The sequence below is a fragment of the Amorphotheca resinae genome, assembly GCF_003019875.1.
Source record: "Amorphotheca resinae ATCC 22711 unplaced genomic scaffold M430scaffold_8, whole genome shotgun sequence".
Lineage (NCBI taxonomy): Eukaryota > Fungi > Ascomycota > Leotiomycetes > Helotiales > Amorphothecaceae > Amorphotheca > Amorphotheca resinae.
In genome coordinates, this window is record NW_020194478.1 from 1,623,504 (window position 1) to 1,642,947 (window position 19,444).

Sequence of the window (19,444 nt, forward strand, 5' to 3'; positions counted from 1 at the left end):
GCTAGGCTATTAAGCGTAAACACTATAGATATAGAGACGCCTTAATACTATTATATATAAAAGGCTCTTATAGGCTTGTTCTATAGCTTAAGATAATACTTAAGTACTCTTTATATCTATATATAAAATACGTAGTATATAAATAGTAAAGTATAAGAAGAGGAATACTATATAAGATCTGTTAATCTACGATCTACTAAAAGACCTTAAGGATAAGGACATTCTTAAGCTAGTAGTTAATAAAGATCGTAATAGCGTAAAGTTAGTTTTACTAACTCTACCTCTAGGATCTAAGCTAGAAACTCTTAAGGGTATTAATATACTAAGGAAACAAGTATAGGAATTATAAGATAAAAGATCTATTTTAGATCGTGTAATAAAGTAAGTAAGGACTTAAGGATAGTAAAGCCTAAGTACTAAAATAAATATATATAAAACTATTTTAATTTATTTATTTTATAATCGTTTAAACTTAGGATAACTATACTAATCTTTATACTAATCTTTATACTAATCTTTATACTAATCTTTATACTAATCTTTATACTAATCTTTATACTAATCTTTATACTAATCTAAGTAATCTTTATACTAATCTTTATACTAATCTTTATACTAATCTTTATACTAATCCTTATACTAATTAATAATTATAACCTTAGGTATCGCGTAAGTATAAAGGTACCTTAGTACCTTAGGATATACTATACTTATAGGTTAGGTCTACCCTATAGGTTAGGTCGTAGATTTATTTAGGGACCTATAGGTTAGGTCTTATTTACTATAACCTACCCTATAGGGTAGGTACCTAACCTATTTAGTAGGGACCCATAGGTTTCTGCGCAGCCTATATATAACCCGACGTTTCTTCACGAGTAACCTGTACTAGCACAGGTATCTTTCGTATATCTATGACTGACGATCTGCCCTGCTTGCTAGCTTGCTAGCCTTTCTTCTTTATCAAGTTGGGAATCAGTTGCAAAACACAATCTAAAATTAGACTTGTCAATTTTGCCCGAGATATTAGAATCAAGGGCCAAGAAAGGGAGGTTTTTATAGCTTGAGGTCGGCGGAGAATTGTCTTCCAACCACGAGGAAGCATACATAGGTAGGTAATATCCTGGTGAAAGCCATAGTTTGCCGTACCTGGCTGCTCTAATCTTTATATCGAGTTACCTATGCAGCGCTGTTCTCGTGATCCAAGATATGCCGCAGGGTATGGATTATGGATGTTCGATCCAGATCCAGGTGGAATGATGGCCCAGTAATCTTACGATTATCACTTCATTTTCAAACAGGGGCCTCCGTGGGTGCAGAGTAAAATACATTTCTATTTTATACCTACTTTCTACAAATCCAGCAGCCCGTTGCCGCGCTCGACCTCTGTACAAAGGAAATGTTTCGTCTGGTTTATTCGACTCTCAAGCTCTGCAGTCTTGCCTCCGTAGCAATTACCTGTCATAGATTAGTCATGATTCCACTGTCTTCACAAAATGAATTGGGGAGGGGGCTTACATCCAGCGCCTGCTGCACCTCAAGTACCTTCCTCACCTCTCCAAGCCAGTCTCGACTCAAAGTCTTTGCCCAACCACTCAAGCCATTCATTTCCCGGGCCGCACCGTCCAGATCGCCCTCTTCGAGGAGAACCTCTGTGCGTGTCAAGATACTCTCTACATCGTCACCCAAGGCAAGGCCCTTCTTCTTAAACAGGAGCTTGCTCAGTACCAAACTTGAAGCATGGGATGCAACACCAGCGTCTTCGGGGAGGAGAGAAGCTTTGCGGACTTCCGACGCAACCCGACGGAATCGGTCGATGAGCTGTGCGGGGGATGGAATTCCACGTTGATAAGCGACTGGGTTGATAGATGCAATTGCTGCGTTGACAACGGGGTCGTCGGAGGCAATTTCTTTCAGAGCTGCGAGCTCCTTGGTGAATGGTCGAGGAACTTGAGATTTCTCCAGATTGGCGCGTACAGCTTCGACTGCAACGTGGAGGTGTTGGGTCTTCAAGTTGGCATCAACGACGGAGTTCCAGTCCGTGGTGAGCTTCTCAAGCTCGTTGACAGTGTTGGAAAGATCACTGAGCTTGCCCAGACGGCTGTTGCGCTCTTCTTCCACGCGGTCCTTAACCTCGGCGGTGAATTTGCGCCTCATTTCCACAGCTTGCTCAAGCAGCTCGTTGCGGAGACGTTGTTCATTGACCTCGTTCGCTCGATCAATCTCGGCCTTGAGCTTTTGCTCGTAGGTTTGTTGGAGCTTTTGGCGTTCAGTCTCGTATTCCTCTTTCCATCGAGCCTCCTGACTCGCCATCTCGCTCTCGATGCGTTTGACGAGCTCTTGAGCGGCTTTGTCAAATTCTGCGTGTGAAGCTTGAACCTTGGCATTGGCTTCTTCTTCAATGGCGGCTTTCAGAGACTTGACTTTGCTTCCGACCTTGGAAATTTCGTCCTTTGCTTTGCCAATGGTGGTAGAGAATTTGGAATTCTCATTGTCGGCATTGACAACTGCGATAATATCATTGATAATCTTGACCAAATCCTGAACCAGAGGCTCCTTAGCATCTTCGATATTGATGGGGTCAATGCGCGTGACCTCGGGAGGGAACCTGGAGGGCTGGTCCACCTCAGGTGCTACAAAAGCGACTGCCTCGGGCGACTTCTGAGCTGGTGCTGCCTCCTTTGCGACCGGGTGGTTAGGCTTTGCTGGAGCCTCTGTTGGTGCTTTGCTGTGATCTGATTCGGCTTTAGCTACCGCCTCTGCAGGCTTCTGCCCTGGCTTTGTGGCGTTTGCATGTCTAGAAGAAGAAGTGTCCTCAGATACCCTCCATGACACACCGCTCTGACTCGGTATCCTGACTTGTTCACCAGTGTCTCTAGGGCGGATTCGGTTCCCAATGGTTGGGAATCTTTTCCGGAACTCCTTCTCCTCAAAGTAAAGCACGGCCTCCTCGCCGAATGGAACATATTCCGTAAAGAAATCGTGGAAGTTATCGTTGACCCTAGAATAGTAAACGCCTCCACCAAACCCGAGTGTGGAAAGGAGAAGCAGTGTGGTGAAGAACTTGCGGAGTCTTCTCTTCGGTTTGGGTGGAGGAGGAGATGGAGGCGGCGGCGAGCCTGAAGTTGTTTTTCCCGGCGGAGGAGGCGTGAGAGGAACGTTTTGCGGTGGGATTGTAGAAGCAGAAGGAGTGGATGGCGTAGGAGATGCTGCTTTCGAGTTCAACGAGGTTGCTACAGGCCCTGGAGGCGGCGGTTCATTTGTGCTGGCACTGGCAGAGCCTGGAAGGACAACGGGGGTCGAGTCTGCGATGCTTGGTTTATCGGCGTAACTTCTCTGGAATCGCAAACAATAGTTAGCATCCAGTCTATCGTTCCTTTGACCACCTGAGATGGGAGAATTCTTCCAGGGCTCGTACCGTTTGACCCGAAATCGCCCGGCCAGCTTGTAACGCGTGCCATTGCCGCGCAGCACTGGTTACATTGGGCTTGTAACCAATGGCCCTCGACGACCGAATCGAAGCTCGCAGCATGACGGGCTGCGTTGAGCGACAAAGAGTGGTTGGGTTTGTGATGTTGTAAGGCGCGTCGTCGGAAAATGCTGGAACGTTTTTGGACCGAGCTCGCAAAGCTCCTCGCCAAGGTTTAGGAGCGATGATGCAGTAGTCTCCAGCCTCAACTCAGTCTCACTCAGCAAGTCGGCAACTCCTCTCGAGCCTATACACCACAATACTCTCTCCACCAGCGTCTGGATAATTAATCATGGATTGAATTATCGCGTTCAGGTCATTTCACTTTATTTACCCTTCTCAATAAGAAGCCAATGCAATTCTGTAAACTGTTCTATAGCATATCTTACATCGCAAATGCCGCAGAACGATTCAATTAAAGACCCTCACACGCCTGGCAGGAAACCCCTGCCCCAACCAACCCTGGCTACGAGAACTAACAGACATGAAGGTATTAAAAGACTGCTTTCGTGAAGGTCGAATGACCGCAGGTATGATGCAGCGGTCTTTCAGCCCAGCAACTTCATACGAAAACGACGGTGTCTCATAGGAAAGGTCGTTATAACAGCTCGACCATGATAGGAGTCTACCACGGCCAAAAATACCCGCTACTCCAGAAATCCGACAACTTCCCTTAACATGCACATGCGGGACCGCCTCCTTGTGTTCCAGCCGACTCGGCTCGCAACTCCACGCCTGCTCGTCCACCCGCTCTTGGATTCCTCGGGCCAGCCTGGTCCAATGGCAGCTTCTTCGCAATCGCGGTAAACAATTCTCGGACGTTCTCTGAGGTCTTTGCTGAAGTCTCGAAGAAAAGGAGTCCGGCTTCCTTTGCATATGCCTCGGCGTCTGCGGTGGAGATCGCGCGCTTGTCCGGCTGGTCAGTGACCAAATCGAGCTTGTTGCCCGCAAGAGCGATAATGATGTTCTCGTTAGCCTGTCTTTGGAGCTCCTTCACCCACTGCTTCGCCTTATCCAGCGACGACTACCCAAGAGACGTCAGTTATGATTTCAAGCGCCTGATAACGAGCCGCTTACAGCTTGTGTAATATCATAGACCACCACAGCACAATTAGCATTTCGGTAGTACATCGGTGCCAGTGACTTGTATCTCTCCTGGCCTGCTGTGTCCCATATCTCGAACTTCACAGTGGTAGTGTCATCGAGCGAAATTGTTTGTGTTAAGAAAGCGGCTCCGATGGTGCTTTCACGGTCTGTTGATAGAGTCAGCGCCAGTATTTCCCATCTGGGATTGTATATATATGTAGAATCGTCATAGCGCTCGTGGTTCGAGAAACATCTTTCGGGTCAAAGACAAAGGGGATGAGTTGCGCCGGGAATACCCACAATCATCAAATTGATCCTATATTATAGATTAGCTATAGGAATCAGACAATAGATGGCCATCGGTACTGACCTTGACAAATCGCAGAACGAGAGAGCTCTGATGTTTATGTTAGTCCCTGTATGCCAATTTGAACGATAAAGGCGTACCTTTCCCACGGCGGATTCCCCTGGACAGCTATCAGCCTTCTATTTCTACCAAATCGTAATCCATTGTATAGAAGACGGAGAGAATAACGTACCTAGCAATACCAGCTTGAACTGGGCAAAGCGGGTATTTCCTCCGCGGACTGGTGCTGGAGCTCTGGCAGCCATGTCGGAACGAACCTAGGGGTATTCAAATTGAGGGGCCTATTTTATGTAAGGTCTGGCTTCGAGGCTTGCGTTCGAGGGGAGGAGTGGTAGCGATCGGATGGGGAGGTGGTGCTGTTTAGGTAGACCTCACGATGGAGAGGTGACACTGTCGGGGAAAGAGGCGAGAGCTAAGGCTGAGCACGTGATGTAATTCAAGCCACACAACCCAATCAATAAACCTGCACTGGGGGCGGATATAGATGCAGTGCCTATATTTAGGTTGAATACCAGGTATCGCAGCTCTCTTTCCTCCCTATTAGTACTCACCGTTCCCTCCCTCTTCATTTACCCTGGTCAAAAACCTCCAATAGGAGTTGATATTAACCACCTGTTTAACTTCAAGCACCAATCAATCCGAACATAAGAATTGACAGTATAGGTCTAAGACATTCTCGAAAGTCGACTGTTTGCTCAGTGAAAGCCCGTCTCAAGCATTACACACGACGAAATATTATAGCCAAGTACATTTCACCACTTCTCTTGGAAATAGTTGACCATACAGTTGTGACGTTTGCCAAAGTCTTGTCACGTCTTCGTATTGGAAGGAAGACACATCCTTATCTCTGCCCATATCCGCTTCAGAACATACCTACCTAGGTACGGGGTAACGGGGGAGGCCGAAACAGGGCTAGCGCTATCGTGCGCGTATCGATGCAGGTGCGTTCCTAGCCCCGTCTCGCCACGGTTTATTTTACTTGGAGCGCGAGGCTTAGAGTTACCAACAGGATCAAGACAACAAGACAACATAACAACAGCCCCCAACTACAGCCCCTCGTTTCAATGAACTCGTGAATACCAGAGCAGACACAACTCCTAGAAGCTGCAGTTTATCTGCCACCGGCTTCCCGAATCATGACCTCCCTACCGTTCCGAGACATCAACGTCCACGCATCAGCGTCGCACTATGCCTTCACTTCGCCCTCGACACCATCAGCGCCGACGTTGGTTGTCGACCGTCCCACCGGTGATTTGCGATTGAACGATGGGGCATTATTGGGAGGGAAGCGCGTGTCCAGTATCGCGGGCATTCTAGGCATGATCAGGTTGCGACTGGGTAAGTATCGTTGCGATTCCAGCCTTATTGGACAGATCTGAATGAATGCTCTTAGACAAGTACATCATTGTGATTACAAAGGCACAGCCCATGGGACGGTTGAAGGGGCACATGATCTACAAAGTCATTGCGACAGAATTCCTGCCACTGCGCGAGCAGCCCCTCCATGACCCAGACGAAGACACCTACCTAGCCTTGCTTAAGACTTTCATTAAATCGGGACCAATGTACTTCTCATACTCGTTCGACATTACAAACACCTTCCAGAGACAGTCACAATTGGATCAATCTCAGCCGCTATGGAAGAGGGCCGATGACAGGTTCTTCTGGAATAGGTTCATCCAGTCCGATCTGATTGATTTCCGAAGTTCTGGAACCAGACAGCATCATGGCCACCAACCCGATGTGGATCCTTACATCTTGCCGGTAATGTTTGGGATGCTTGAAATTCAGACAACCCGGATAAATTCCACTCCTCTGACTCTCGTTCTCATTACCCGGCGATCGCGACATCGAGCTGGTACGAGGTATTTCTCGAGAGGCATTGATGAGCAAGGACACGTTTCCAACTTCAATGAGACAGAACAGATTGTTATATTGAATGATACCACAAGTGGCTTGGGCGGATTTGCTGGCGGGGGTGGGATGCAGAATGGCAAGGTCGGTGGCTCGGGGGGTAAAGAAGTCCAGATCATGTCATACGTCCAGACCAGGGGGAGTGTTCCTGTATACTGGGCTGAGATCAATAACTTGAAGTACACACCGAAGCTCCAGATTCGAGGAGTTGAGACTGCTGTTTCAGCAGCTAAGGCTCATTTTGATGAACAGATTCGCCTCTATGGGGACAACTACTTGGTCAATCTGGTAAACCAGAAAGGCCGGGAGAAGCGGGTGAAGGATGCCTACGAACAGATGGTGAAACTTCTTGTCTCATCACCCTCGGAGCGAACCCAGCAAGATCAGTTGTCAGATGAGAAATTCCACGTGGTGGAGCCCAGCGGCCGACACCAGACAATGGACAGACTCCATTACGTGTATTTTGACTTCCACAATGAGACCAAAGGTCTTAAGTGGCATCGGGCACAACTTTTGCTAGACCAGCTCAATGATGCTCTCGAGAAGCAACAATACTTCCGTGGTGTCGACATGCCAGCTGATCTTGAAGGCCGTCTCGAGGTCCGCAATCACCAAACTAGTGTCGTACGCACAAACTGTATGGATTGTCTTGACCGGACCAACGTCGTTCAAAGTATGCTCGCGCGCTTCGCACTCAATCGACAACTAGTCGACCTAGGTGTACTCCCCCGTGGCCAGACGTTTACTTCCGACGAAGACTTTGAGATCCTCTTCCGCAAATTATGGGCCGACAACGCAGACGTGGTCTCAAGATCCTACTCGGGCACTGGGGCACTCAAGACAGATTTCACACGTACGGGCAAACGTACTAAGGCTGGTGCGCTCCAAGATCTTCAGAACTCGATCACAAGATATGCAAAGAATAATTTCATGGATGGACCGAAACAGGATGCATTCGATCTCTTCCTTGGGGCGTATCTGCCACGCGCAAATCAAGTTTTCGTGGATTCGAGGCCCCTGCTGGTTCAGAGCATTCCTTATATCCTGGCATTCAGCATCTTCTTTGTCTTGGTAGGAACATTCACAAGACAATTGCCGGATGCGGCAATCCTACCTGTGAGGATATTTATCCTGTTCTGGTTGGTGGTTGGTGGCTGGTGTTTGAATTTCATTTATAGTAATGGGATGCTATACGTAAGTCTCGCTTTTCATTGGTAACAGGGGGAGAGCTAATAAAGAGTAACAGGTGAATTGGCCAAAACTCAATCCGAGACCATGGGCTACAGAGGGATATCAAGAGGCAATTAGCAATGTGAGGAAGGATAAAGTGATTGGAAACTTGGTGACTAGACACGATAGGACACTCAGCACGGCCAGATATACAAATGCGGAGGAGGGGAAGAAGAGGATCGAGTAGGGTTGTCAAAGGGCCAGTTCTTGTTTGAGCCTCACCCAGTTCTGTATCTATCACTTTTCCAGCAACGACCCGTATCTGGAAGCTCGATTATTCATTTTACTCACCAGTACATCCGCGTCTGGCCTTTCGCGTGCTCCACCAAGTGAGAGTGTTAGTGTGTATTAAGTCACGAAGATCGAATCAAAATCTAACCGACCGCATCATTGTAACATGCTCAACTCCATTTGGGCACCACCAACAAGTCGGATCGGACCAAAACACGGGCAGCGACATTTGCTCTTGATGTTCCTGCCGATCTACGTCGGCTGGGGATGCGAGAATGGCGAACCATCTTCGTCCGTCATCACGCCATCCCTTATAAATCGAGGAACTGCCCCACCTCCCCGCACCAGAACATCAATTATCGTATACTTCATTGTTTGTTTGTATAAACATCTACCATTCTGCAAACTCAGATTGCTTGTTGAATATAAATTTAAGGTCATGATGAAGGGCGTCCTCGGCCTCTTGATGGCATTGGCTGTCTCGGTCAGATCATTGGAGCAAATACCGCTCAAACCAGATGCTAGACCAAACATCATCCTGGTCTTAACAGACGATCAGGATTTACACATGCAATCCGTGGATTATATGCCATTGCTTAAGAAGCATGTCATTGACCGCGGGACCTTTTACAAACGCCATTACTGTTCTACTGCAATTTGCTGTCCATCACGTGTTACGTTATGGACAGGAAGGAATGCACACAACACGAACGTTACAGATGTCTTTCCTCCATACGGTCAGTTCTCTGGTTTATTCCGTGTAATAATTGGGCTAATGAATGCCTGATAGGTGGCTACCCAAAGTTTGTGGCCCAGGGATTCAATGAAAAGTACCTCCCTGTATGGCTTCAGGAATCTGGTTACAGCACCTATTATACCGGGAAGCTTTTCAATGCTCATACGATCACGAACTGGAACTCACCACGCCCCGCTGGCTGGACATCCTCGGATTTCCTACTTGATCCTCATACCTATGATTATCTCAACGCAACGTTTCAAAGGAACCAGGAGCCCCCAGTCAGTTACGAAGGTCATTATTCAACAGATGTCCTAGCTGAAAAGGCCTACGGACTACTTGAAGAAGGAGTGCATTCAAAGAAGCCTTTTTTCTTGACAGTTGCCCCAGTGGCGCCTCATTCAAACGTGAATCCTAATACACTTGAGTATTCTGAGAGTGGTGGTGATCCGTTAGGGGATATACATATGACAGCACCAATTCCTGCCGAGAGACACAAACATCTATTTCCTGATGCGAAAGTTCCAAGAACAGCGAATTTCAATCCAGACAGTGTTCGTATCCTGATTCTCCCTTCTCGATATACCAAGCTCATTGACAAGTAGCCCGGAGGAGCTTCCTGGATCAAACATCTCACAAAGCTTACAGACGAAGTCATCACGTACAATGACGAATTCTACCGTGCTCGTCTCCAGGCCCTACAAGCAGTCGACGAATTAATCGAAGGTCTTGTAACTCGTCTTTCGGATTACGGAATTCTGGACAACACATATATCATCTACACCACTGACAATGGCTACCACATCTCTCAACATCGCCTAAACCCTGGAAAGGAATGTGGATTTGAAGAAGATATCAACGTTCCTCTGATAATCAAAGGGCCTGGCGTGCCTGTCGGGGAAGCGAGTATTGTGACCGCTCATACTGATCTAGCCCCTACCATTTTAAAGATTGCAGGTGGTGACTGGAAAAGGGATGATTTCGATGGGAGTCCGATCCCTCTAGATGAGAATCGCATTCTGGAGGAGGAGACAACACGGCAGGAACATGTAAATGTCGAGTTTTGGGGGAGAGGTATTCCCGAGGGGATTCACGGGTTTTCGTTGGACGATGGGAAAGTTGGTAAGGGATCCGATTCATCCCCTGCTTGATGAGTTGATGCTGACAATTCTTGGATGTAAAGTGGCATATGGCAGTAACAACACCTACAAAGCTCTCCGACTGATAGGAAAGAACTACAATATCTACTACTCAGTCTGGTGTACCAACGAACATGAACTTTACGATTTAACTGTACTGTCCACTTCTCTTGATCATCAAGGCCATTTGCTGACTGACGAATCCACAGACCGATCCTTACCAATTGCACAATATCCATCCATCCGCAGCGCCCTTTACCTCTCCTACGCACATGCATCTTATCCTTGGCCTCCCCCTCTCCAAGGTCCTCCCGCGCCTAGATGCTCTCCTCATGGTAACCAAATCCTGCAAAGGACGCACATGCACCGATCCCTGGTCCGTCATCCACCCCGCGGGCGATGTGAGGACATTAGCAGAAGCGTTAGATCAGAGGTTCGATGCGTTCTATTTGGGCTATGTGAGGGAGAGAGTGAGGTTTGAGAAGTGCGAACTGGGATATATCTTGGAGAGCGAGGGACCGCAGGAGGTTATTGCTTTTGAGGAGGGGAGGGAGTATGTTGGTCATACTACTGAGGGTCAAACTTGAGCTGCACTATACCATAGTAGAGAATTACTCATTATAGTGTACACTGCCGACTCCCCTATCTCGACATGGAAAAGAGCGCACAAGCGCTCCGGAAGATTTCTTGATAGGACCGTAGATAGGAGTAGTTATCGGCTCGCTTAAAAGAGGGGCGTCGAACCGCGAAGGCTACCTGGAACTTGTAAGCGAGCCGACGACTACGCTTCGGATTGCACTTCATGACCGACGATGTTCGATATGTACCTCCAGAGATGTTATCTTACCTTCCATGTTGTCATACCTAATAATTGACGGGCTCGAGCGATCCCGTGTCCGCTCCCAGCAAGTGCGGGGTAGCGGGCCAGCAAGCGACTCGGGATGAACCGGTGCTTGCTTTATTCGTGATATCGATCCGACTCTTCCATTAACCACATGGTGTCGATGCCTATAGTCGATACTGGGAAGTCCCACCCCACTGAGCACTTGAAAAGAAGAGCTTGGAATTCTAGTTCCAATTGCAGGCTTTGATTTATGGTGAAGCGTGTATATGTCTTGGTCTCTCTGATGCCTCGGCCCAGATTAGATTGTCTCTACGGGATATGACAGTATTCTGTAGGTACATTCTAAAAGTCCAGCGACCCGGAAGCCTCTCCAACAAGGATATCACGATTACGCGTCAACTTAGGTACCTTTGTCGGTTGTCTGCGTATTGGTTAAGTCCTGATGGCGAATACTATGGCGTGTTGTTGTGCGATGATCACATCACCGAAGAGGTCAGCCTTGTTGACCAGGGCCTTACGAACTTCCAATATGCGGGCAGGAAGTGACACCATTCAACCACATAAGCGTTGTTTCGGCCCTTTAATCAGGACCCTACTCATAGCTGCCAAGGATGGCATCGTCCTCCGCTTGCGGATGGTTCAAGGGGGGGAAACAACGTGCAGCCTCGTGGGGTGGGGTTGCCCTCATCCTAGTCCATTTCTTTTGGCAGTAAAGATATATAGATGTGCTTTACTCTATGTTTAATCTATCGAGACTTCATTTCTATGATATCGAGCTCCCTCTCTCTCCAGACCATAGCACAAATCATCCATCCTCGTCCCCCAAAACCACCCGTCCAGCAGCAAAGCCTACAATCATGGCCCCTTCAGCTACCGAAGCCCAACCCCAAACCGAAATCCCCATCCACCCAGGCAAGGCCTCCCTCGAGAAGCCATGGCTGAAGAGTTCTGGCATTCTCAATCAATTTGAACATATTGAGCTCACGCCTGTCATTGGCCGGGAATACCCCCACGCCAACCTTGTCTCCTGGCTTCAAGCACCAAACTCGGACGAGCTTCTCAAAGAGCTAGCCTTGACCAGTATATCTCCTTCCCCGGGTACTCCTCATCACATGAATGCAGTCTGACAAGAGCAGTCTCCCAGCGCGGGGTGGTCTTCTTTCGTGCCCAGAACAACCTGACCGCCGATCTCCAAAAGGAGCTAGTCAACAGACTCGGGCAGCTCTCCGGGAAGCCCTCTACCTCCGGTCTGCACATACACCCCATCCTGAACAGTGAGAGGGAGGGGTATCGCGTTACCGACCCAGAGATCTCGACCATTGATTCCGAGCTGAACAAGAGAATTTACAATAACTTTGCGCCGAAGAAGCAGCAGTCCGGGTCCTGGCACTCAGATATTGCGTTCGAGCCCGTCCCCGCGGATTACTCCTCTCTCCGATTGGAGAAGCTACCAAAGACTGGCGGCGACACGCTGTGGGCTAGCGGATATGAGATCTATGATCGGATCTCGGAACCCTATCAAAAGTTCCTAGAGACGCTGACTGCGACATTCGAGCAGCCAGGGTTCATCAACGCGGCAGCGAAAGGGGGCTTTAGCCTCTATGACAAAGAGAGGGGTAGTCCGGAGAATGTGGGGAAGGACCTCAAGGCGGTGCACCCGGTCGTGAGGACGAATCCGGTGACGGGTTGGAAGAGTATCTTCCCCGTCGGAGGCCATGTGGGGCACATCAACGGTCTGACGGAACTGGAGAGCAAGGCCCTCCTAGACTGGTTTCTGAGACTACTGGTGGATAACCATGACTTGCAGGTCCGGTTCAAGTGGAACAGCCCGAACGACATTGCGATCTGGGATAATCGTTCAGTGTTCCATACTGCCACGTATGATATTGAAGGCCAGGGCGAGAGATACGGGGTACGAGCTGTGAGCATCGGCGAGAAGCCGTATTTTGATCCCGAGAGCAAGAGCCGGACGGAAGCTTTACGGGAGCAGGCTGCCACTGCCGCCGCTTGATCAGAAGTTGAAATTTCGAGTTGATTTAGGATTCTCAGAATACTGGGCCTATTGTAGAGTTGGAATGTAGAGGCCTCTTTGGCTCCATCAAAGGGCCTTAAGCTGCCCGTCGTATGTCTATACATATGTTCATATCCGAAGACACTTTGTGTTCTGTGATACTTGTAACGGGCAAACCGTACGCCACATGACTCAATGGCTGACACTCGGGCGGGAAAACAAACTGCCGACTCAATTCTCCCGAAGTATATAAATCAAAACCTTGTACCCGGCAAAGAAAGACCGTGTCTCAATCTTGAACCTGCTTCCGGCGACAGGATGCCCTCCACCACAGGTTGCCCAACCTCAGGACTCAGGGGCTCAGGGGCTCAGGGGGAACACGTGATCCCGTCGCTTCCACATGCCGCTGTTATCGACACGCCTGTGAACATGTTCATGGCACAAGTTCCTTTCAGCAATGAAGGCATTCACGCAGCTTACCGCTCCACATGGTGAGGCTCTACAAGCACATATCAATAAGTCTCGAGAAAATGGCTTCGAGTTTCCCACTGCCCCTCCCTCCCACCACGACGATGTTTCTTGCGACGTCGTGTGTAAGCGAAGCACGCGTTTGCAGGGTGCGAATGGCAACATCGCGAGATCTCCGCCCTGTTGATGCGTGATGCAATTTAGGGCTTGTCTCGGACAATCTACACAGCGGAGGGATGGATTGTCATCTGGACTCTGTCTCTATGGATGATCAAGCTGCAGCAGAGTGATGGTGTCAATCGTTCCGCTTATGGCCTCATCCCTTTATCGCTCTATCGCTCTCGGAGAAGGCCCTGCTTTGGAAGCAAATCGTTCTTATCTCTGCATCTCTGCATCACTTCATCATCGGCAGCGATGGCGAATGTGGGGGGGCGGGCCGGATGCGTTCTTGGTTGCCGTTGACACCAACAGTCCAGTATACATGCGCGGCTGGGCCTGGCGCAGAGCTTATGCGAACGTCAGGTCCATTGTCCAATGATGGCCATGCTCTGCGGTGCTGGAGGGGTCCTCTACTGTACCTGTGTCACTGAAAGCTCAAGACCCGGAACTGCGCTGTTTTACACGATATCTTGGCCCTCCTCTGCCCCGCGCAGGTGGTGGGTATTGGGCGTTGGTGGTGATCTGGACTGGCTGGCCATCCCGAGTCGTCCACCGCGTCAATTCTCTCGAGAACTGCGCCAAAGTGTCAGCAGGGGAATGATGCCATTTATTCGGACGCCAATGCTGCAAAGCAAGGAGATAGGCTAGGGTCCTCATGCTTGTACTTGGGTCTCCTCCGTCGACCTTGACTCCCAGCTTGACCCCCATGTCGTGGGCCCATTAGTCGATGTCATTACGATTCTTGTTTCCCATTTTATATATATATTTGTACATGCCCTGTATGCAGTAAGAAGTCAATTGCAGCAGGGTCAAGATCTGGAAGCACACGCGCATTTCCCACCATGGCGAGCGATGACATTGCTAAGTCTGGCGGAAGTTCTGAGCACTCCGCGTCAAAGCCGGAAACCCTCCAGGCGGACGTCTACGCAGTCTCAGACTCCGATGAAGACGGCCAGGCCTTCGAGAAGAATCCGTTCTTGGACCCCGACGTTGCTTCTCACTGGGCGGCCGTCTACGAGAAGTCCAATTACGAGTGCCGACATGTCTTTGATCCGGCCGCGACCTGGACCGAGGAGGAGGAGAGGAAGCTCGTTCGGAAATTGGATTGGCGTGTCTGTCTATGGGCTGTCAGTTTCTCAGCTCCGTAGGGCGATCAGATTACTGACGTACTGCTAGTGTGTCATGTTCTTCGGTCTACAAGTTGATCGTGGCAACTTGGTCCAGGCCGTATCTGACAACTTCCTCAAGGACTTGCACCTGAATACCAACGGTAATGCTCCCCCCAGTTCTTATCGGAACAATCGTAAGCTAATATCTGACGAAAAGACTACAATTTCGGGAACACCATCTTCCTGCTGTCGTTCCTCCTCGCAGAGCTCCCCTCCCAGTTGGTTTCGAAGAAGCTTGGCCCCGACCGATGGATCCCCATGCAAATCACCATCTGGTCTGTAGTTGCCATGTCCCAATGTGCCATCAAGGGCAAATCGGGATTCTACGCTACGCGCAGCATTTTGGGTCTCCTAGAGGTTTGTACTATTGTCCAGGAAAATTGGGCTTGCGGGGCGCTGACAACCCGCAGGGTGGTTTCATACCTGACATTGTTCTTTGGCTCTCGTACTTTTACACGTCGAGAGAACTGCCGACTAGGTTGAGGTATGTGCCTAGCTTTCCCTCTACAAGTGTCTATTTTGGGTCTCTAATGCTGCCATGTATAGCTTTTTCTGGACGACGCTTTCCCTGACGACCATTCTTACTTCGCTTCTGGCGTTTGCGCTTCTTCATATGCGCGGTGTGGCTGGCTGGGCTGGATGGCGCTGGCTCTTTCTCATCGAGGGATTGATCACCTGCACCGTCGGTCTCGCATCGTTCTTCATGATGCCTGCGTCCGCAGTGCAAACCAAAACATGGTTTCGTCCCAATGGCTGGTTCAACGATCGCGAGCTCACGATCGTTGTCAATCGAGTGCTCCGTGACGATCCATCCAAGGGCGACATGCACAATCGCCAAGCCATCACCCCTCGTCGCCTGTGGAATGCAGCCAGAGATTATGATCTCTGGCCGCTGTATGCGATCGGACTCGTTGCGTATATTCCGCAGTCACCAGAGGGTACCTACATCAGCCTGACTCTCAAAGGTCTTGGGTTCAGCACGTTCAACACCAACCTCCTCACCATCCCCTATTCCGTCTTCCACATCATGACCCTCTTACTCCTCACCCAACTCTCCGAACGCACCAACGAACGAACCCTCGTCTCCATGATCCAACCCCTCTGGACCCTCCCCTGCGTCATCGCGCTCCGCTTCTGGCCCGGCGCTCTCAAAGACGCTTGGGGCACCTACGCCCTCACCACCGTGCTCCTCTCCTACCCTTACTGCCACGCCATCCTCGTAGGCTGGACCTCCAAAAACTCCAACAACGTCGGGACCCGCTCCGTCTCCGCCGCCCTCTACAACATGGCCGTGCAGCTCGGCAACATCTGCGCGAATTTCATCTACCGCACCGACGACGCGCCACTGTACCGCCGCGGCAACACCCAGCTCATCGCCATCAACATCCTGACCATCGTCCTCTTTCTCTTCACCAAGGTCTATTACATCACGAGGAATAAAATGAGAGACCGGAAGTGGAACGCCATGACGCCCGAGGAGCAGCGGGATTATAAGTTGAACACGAAGTTGACTGGCTCAAGGCGTTTGGATTTTAGGTTTGCGCATTAGGAGGGGGTTTGCGTGAGGAGATTGGAATTTGAATGTCCATATACCATGAAAGAAGAACAGATAAATAGATAAACATATATATCCAGATCTGCAAATCAGCCTATAGAATCCAATAAGACAGGTAAGGTAGGTATGGAGATACACTCTCTGCAACATCTACACATGATTATTTCTCGATCCTATCACCACTGGTAGCAGTATGTAAAATCGATAGGTAAGCACATGGACTCTATATTATAGGACGTCTAATAAACATACCTTACCTACCTTACCTACCTTACCTACCTTACCTACCTTGCACCTCAAAGAAACTCCAAAAGAAGCAGTCAACCAAGCAATACTTTTCTTCCCCTGAGTCCTTCCTCAATGTCTGACCTGTCCACTGAGACAGCACTTGTCTACCCCGCACAAGAATGCATGAGACGAATCCAGCAACGATCAAACAGGAGAGAAAGAAAAAAGGGGTTCTGAGACAATCACGTGATCCACCAGTCCCTGGTCTCGCGGCATGAAACGCCTGGCGAAGCGACGGCTTCATCGACGGTTCGAGGCCTTTTCCCCCACATCTTGCCTGAGGGTCGTATGGCTCTACGAATAATATTGAAGGCTTCGGTCTGCGTATACAGAAGCTGCGAATTATATAGTCGGCCGATCGAATCCATCGTTGCGGCTCGGGTCGTCGGCGGCAGCGAGTGAAATACGTTTAAACGTAATAATGGGTGCGACGCCTTCCTTCGTACTGCTCACTTCTCACTCTTTGTGCGTGTGGCGCAGTGTGGAGTGTGTGTGCAGTGTTGTTTATAGCTTTTTTCGAGTGCCGGCATGGGCTGGGAATGAATCCCGCTGGATGGCAAAGTAGTGAATGGATGGGGTGAGGATCCTGATCCTTAAGAGAGAGTCTTTGACCTCGTCCCTCTTGGCTCCTGCAATTATCCCAAGTCCATCATCAATCCGTACACGTTCTTCTCTGGAAGGTACCTCGAGGAGTCGAGGCTGATACTAACTAACAAACCTCCCTCTGGAGACCTCATCAATTAATTCTTATTCTTTTCTCACAGCCGCAGATCCAAAAATAAATACGCCACTCCCATATGTCTCGCCGCCAGAAAGCGCCGTCCTATCAAAAGCCGCGATCGGCAGCGTCTTGTCGCTCAGGGAACCCCTGATCTTCGCGACGGTTGGTGTCTGGGACAGGGTCGTGAGTCGAGACAGCAGAAACACTTTGCTTGGGAAAGCCGTCGCCTCCTTTCCTTGTCCTGCTCTGCCCTGCTCAGCTCTCTGCTCTGCCATCCAGAGAACCCAATCCAAACAATCACGATTCCCAATCTGCGACCCAAGGATAATTCGAATCAATACTCATATCGCATTCCAAGTCGCGTCGAGATACGAGTCCCCGTCGAGAACGTTGCATACGGCTGGGAAATTGAGAGGGGCTGTGCGATAAGATCCATCTCGACCAAAAAGCCAGACAGAGCCTGCCTTCACGGTCGGTCTCTTCAAGATGAGTGTATGTTGATCCTTTCACCAACTTCAATATTCCAACCTTGAAGCCCTTCCCTCTGCATTCTCCCATTCTCCCTTTGTTTATTTATCCCTCTTGCCTTTGGATCGGCAGTCCGGCTTGAGAAGAAAGTATACATAGAGCTCTACTAATAATGGCACAGTACGGGTTAGTTGTCCATCCCCATCCAGCCTCGAGTGCAATCTACGAGTCGCCAGATAAATCATATATACAACGATCCAAGAACTAGGAATGATGCTGATGACGTTGGATCAGATATGGCGGGCGTAACCCCTACGATCAGAGAGGCGGCGCTCCTGCGCCCCAGGGGGAAGCCTACGATCCTTACGGAGGTCCAGCGCCAGCATATGGCCGCCCATATGACAGCGCTCCCGCCATGGGACGAGATGATTTTGCTGGTACTTAACCATCTCTTGGCAGCTCTCACCACTGAATCAGAGAACTAACACCAGTACCGCAGGCCAAAACCTCGAAATGGAACCCTTAGCACCGAATGGACAGCAATTCGGCCACCAAAATGACCCCAATAAAATCCTCAACGAATGTCGTGAGATCGATAGAGGCATTGATGAGATCAAGGCCAGTCTCGCAACCCTGGCTACTCTGCAACAGCGCTCGCTCGACGACTCCGATTCCTCCGCCCAGAGCAACACCAACCGACAGCTCGATGCCATCTCCGCCGAAACCATGACCATGTACCGCAACTTCGCGGGCAGAATCAAGGCGATCAAGCAACAACCCGAATCCGGATCTCCCAAGAATGCCCCGCAAGTTGGAAAGATTGACCGGAAGCTCAAGGCCGCGATCCAAGAATACCAGAGCATGGATTCGGCATTCAGAAGGAAGCTGCAAGATCAGATGGCGCGCCAGTACCGGATAGTTCGCCCCGATGCCACGGAACAGGAGGTTCGTCAGGCGGTGGAGGATATTTCGAACCAGCAGCAGATGTTTTCTCAAGCGCTGCTACAGAGCGACCGAAGAGGCCAGAGTAGAGCTGCTTTGAGCGCTGTTGAGAACCGCCATCAAGCCATCCAGAAGATCGAGTCTCAGATGATCGAGCTCGCGGAGCTGTTCCAGGATATGGAAGCCTTGGTTGTACAGCAAGAGGCGGCAGTCGTGAACATCGAGATGAAGGGCGAGGAAGTCGTAGAGAATCTGGACAAGGGAAACCAAGAGATCGGCACAGCTATCGTGAGTGCGCGAAATGCGCGCAAGTGGAAGTGGTGGTGCTTGGGTATCTGTGGTATGTTTCTCCTATTTCCCACTCCCCGCTTAGCACCATAATGATACTTACTAACCACGCGGCGCAACAGTCCTCATCATCATCATTATCATCATCATAGTCCTCATCTACAAATTCGTCGTCCAACAACCCGCCCCCAAATCCTCCTCAAAACGCTGGGCGCTCCCCGAGCCCTTCTACATCCCACCATTCAGCCCCAACAACGCCCAAAACGAAGAACGATACGTCGTCCCCGGCCTCGCCTGGTCATCCGACAACTCCCTCACGCCCACGCCAGAAAAACGCTCTCTCCCATTCATCGCATGAGCAT

At 49.7% G+C, this 19,444-nt stretch overlaps 6 protein-coding genes across 6 annotated transcripts in view; 5 read left to right on the plus strand and 1 right to left on the minus strand.

Moving 5' to 3' along the window:
• The window catches only part of M430DRAFT_43545 (hypothetical protein), a gene marked incomplete at its 3' end in the record, with an annotated part of 12,843 nt that extends 7,647 nt beyond the window's left edge, over positions 1–5,196 (minus strand). Inside the window, exons 1-8 of the mRNA XM_024867628.1 lie at positions 5,092–5,196; positions 5,000–5,019; positions 4,923–4,949; positions 4,853–4,868; positions 4,544–4,719; positions 4,151–4,490; positions 3,416–3,675; positions 1,516–3,333 (exon numbers count right to left, since the gene is read on the minus strand). Coding sequence (XP_024719908.1) covers positions 1,516–3,333; positions 3,416–3,675; positions 4,151–4,490; positions 4,544–4,719; positions 4,853–4,868; positions 4,923–4,949; positions 5,000–5,019; positions 5,092–5,164 — 2,730 coding nt within the window. The 5' untranslated portion in view covers positions 5,165–5,196. The remainder of the gene's footprint in view (positions 1–1,515; positions 3,334–3,415; positions 3,676–4,150; positions 4,491–4,543; positions 4,720–4,852; positions 4,869–4,922; positions 4,950–4,999; positions 5,020–5,091) is intronic.
• An 859-nt stretch (positions 5,197–6,055) lies between these two features.
• M430DRAFT_20606 (hypothetical protein) lies at positions 6,056–8,250 on the plus strand (the record flags this gene model as incomplete). Its single annotated transcript, XM_024864332.1, has 3 exons — positions 6,056–6,257; positions 6,313–8,027; positions 8,080–8,250. 3 exons carry the CDS (start codon positions 6,056–6,058, stop codon positions 8,248–8,250), a joined length of 2,088 nt encoding a protein of 695 aa, XP_024719909.1.
• Positions 8,251–8,817: 567 nt separating this feature from the next.
• M430DRAFT_124205 (hypothetical protein) lies at positions 8,818–10,819 on the plus strand. Its single transcript, XM_024861904.1, has 5 exons — positions 8,818–9,031; positions 9,085–9,584; positions 9,636–10,152; positions 10,214–10,323; positions 10,379–10,819. The coding sequence occupies exons 1-5, from the start codon at positions 8,863–8,865 to the stop codon at positions 10,754–10,756; spliced, it is 1,674 nt and encodes a 557-aa protein (XP_024719910.1). The 5' UTR covers positions 8,818–8,862; the 3' UTR covers positions 10,757–10,819.
• A 963-nt stretch (positions 10,820–11,782) lies between these two features.
• M430DRAFT_35994 (hypothetical protein) lies at positions 11,783–13,166 on the plus strand. Its single transcript, XM_024866846.1, has 2 exons — positions 11,783–12,093; positions 12,150–13,166. Exons 1-2 carry the CDS (start codon positions 11,871–11,873, stop codon positions 13,022–13,024), a joined length of 1,098 nt encoding a protein of 365 aa, XP_024719911.1. The 5' UTR covers positions 11,783–11,870; the 3' UTR covers positions 13,025–13,166.
• Positions 13,167–14,493: 1,327 nt separating this feature from the next.
• Positions 14,494–16,369, plus strand: M430DRAFT_104346 (hypothetical protein; the record flags this gene model as incomplete). The annotated part of the gene is made up of 5 exons (XM_024860919.1): positions 14,494–14,778; positions 14,828–14,921; positions 14,978–15,177; positions 15,231–15,304; positions 15,367–16,369. 5 exons carry the CDS (start codon positions 14,494–14,496, stop codon positions 16,367–16,369), a joined length of 1,656 nt encoding a protein of 551 aa, XP_024719912.1.
• Positions 16,370–17,870: 1,501 nt separating this feature from the next.
• Positions 17,871–19,440, plus strand: M430DRAFT_29294 (hypothetical protein; the record flags this gene model as incomplete). Its single annotated transcript, XM_024865862.1, has 5 exons — positions 17,871–17,876; positions 18,034–18,038; positions 18,147–18,289; positions 18,352–19,134; positions 19,205–19,440. 5 exons carry the CDS (start codon positions 17,871–17,873, stop codon positions 19,438–19,440), a joined length of 1,173 nt encoding a protein of 390 aa, XP_024719913.1.
• Between the last annotated feature and the right edge of the window lie 4 nt (positions 19,441–19,444).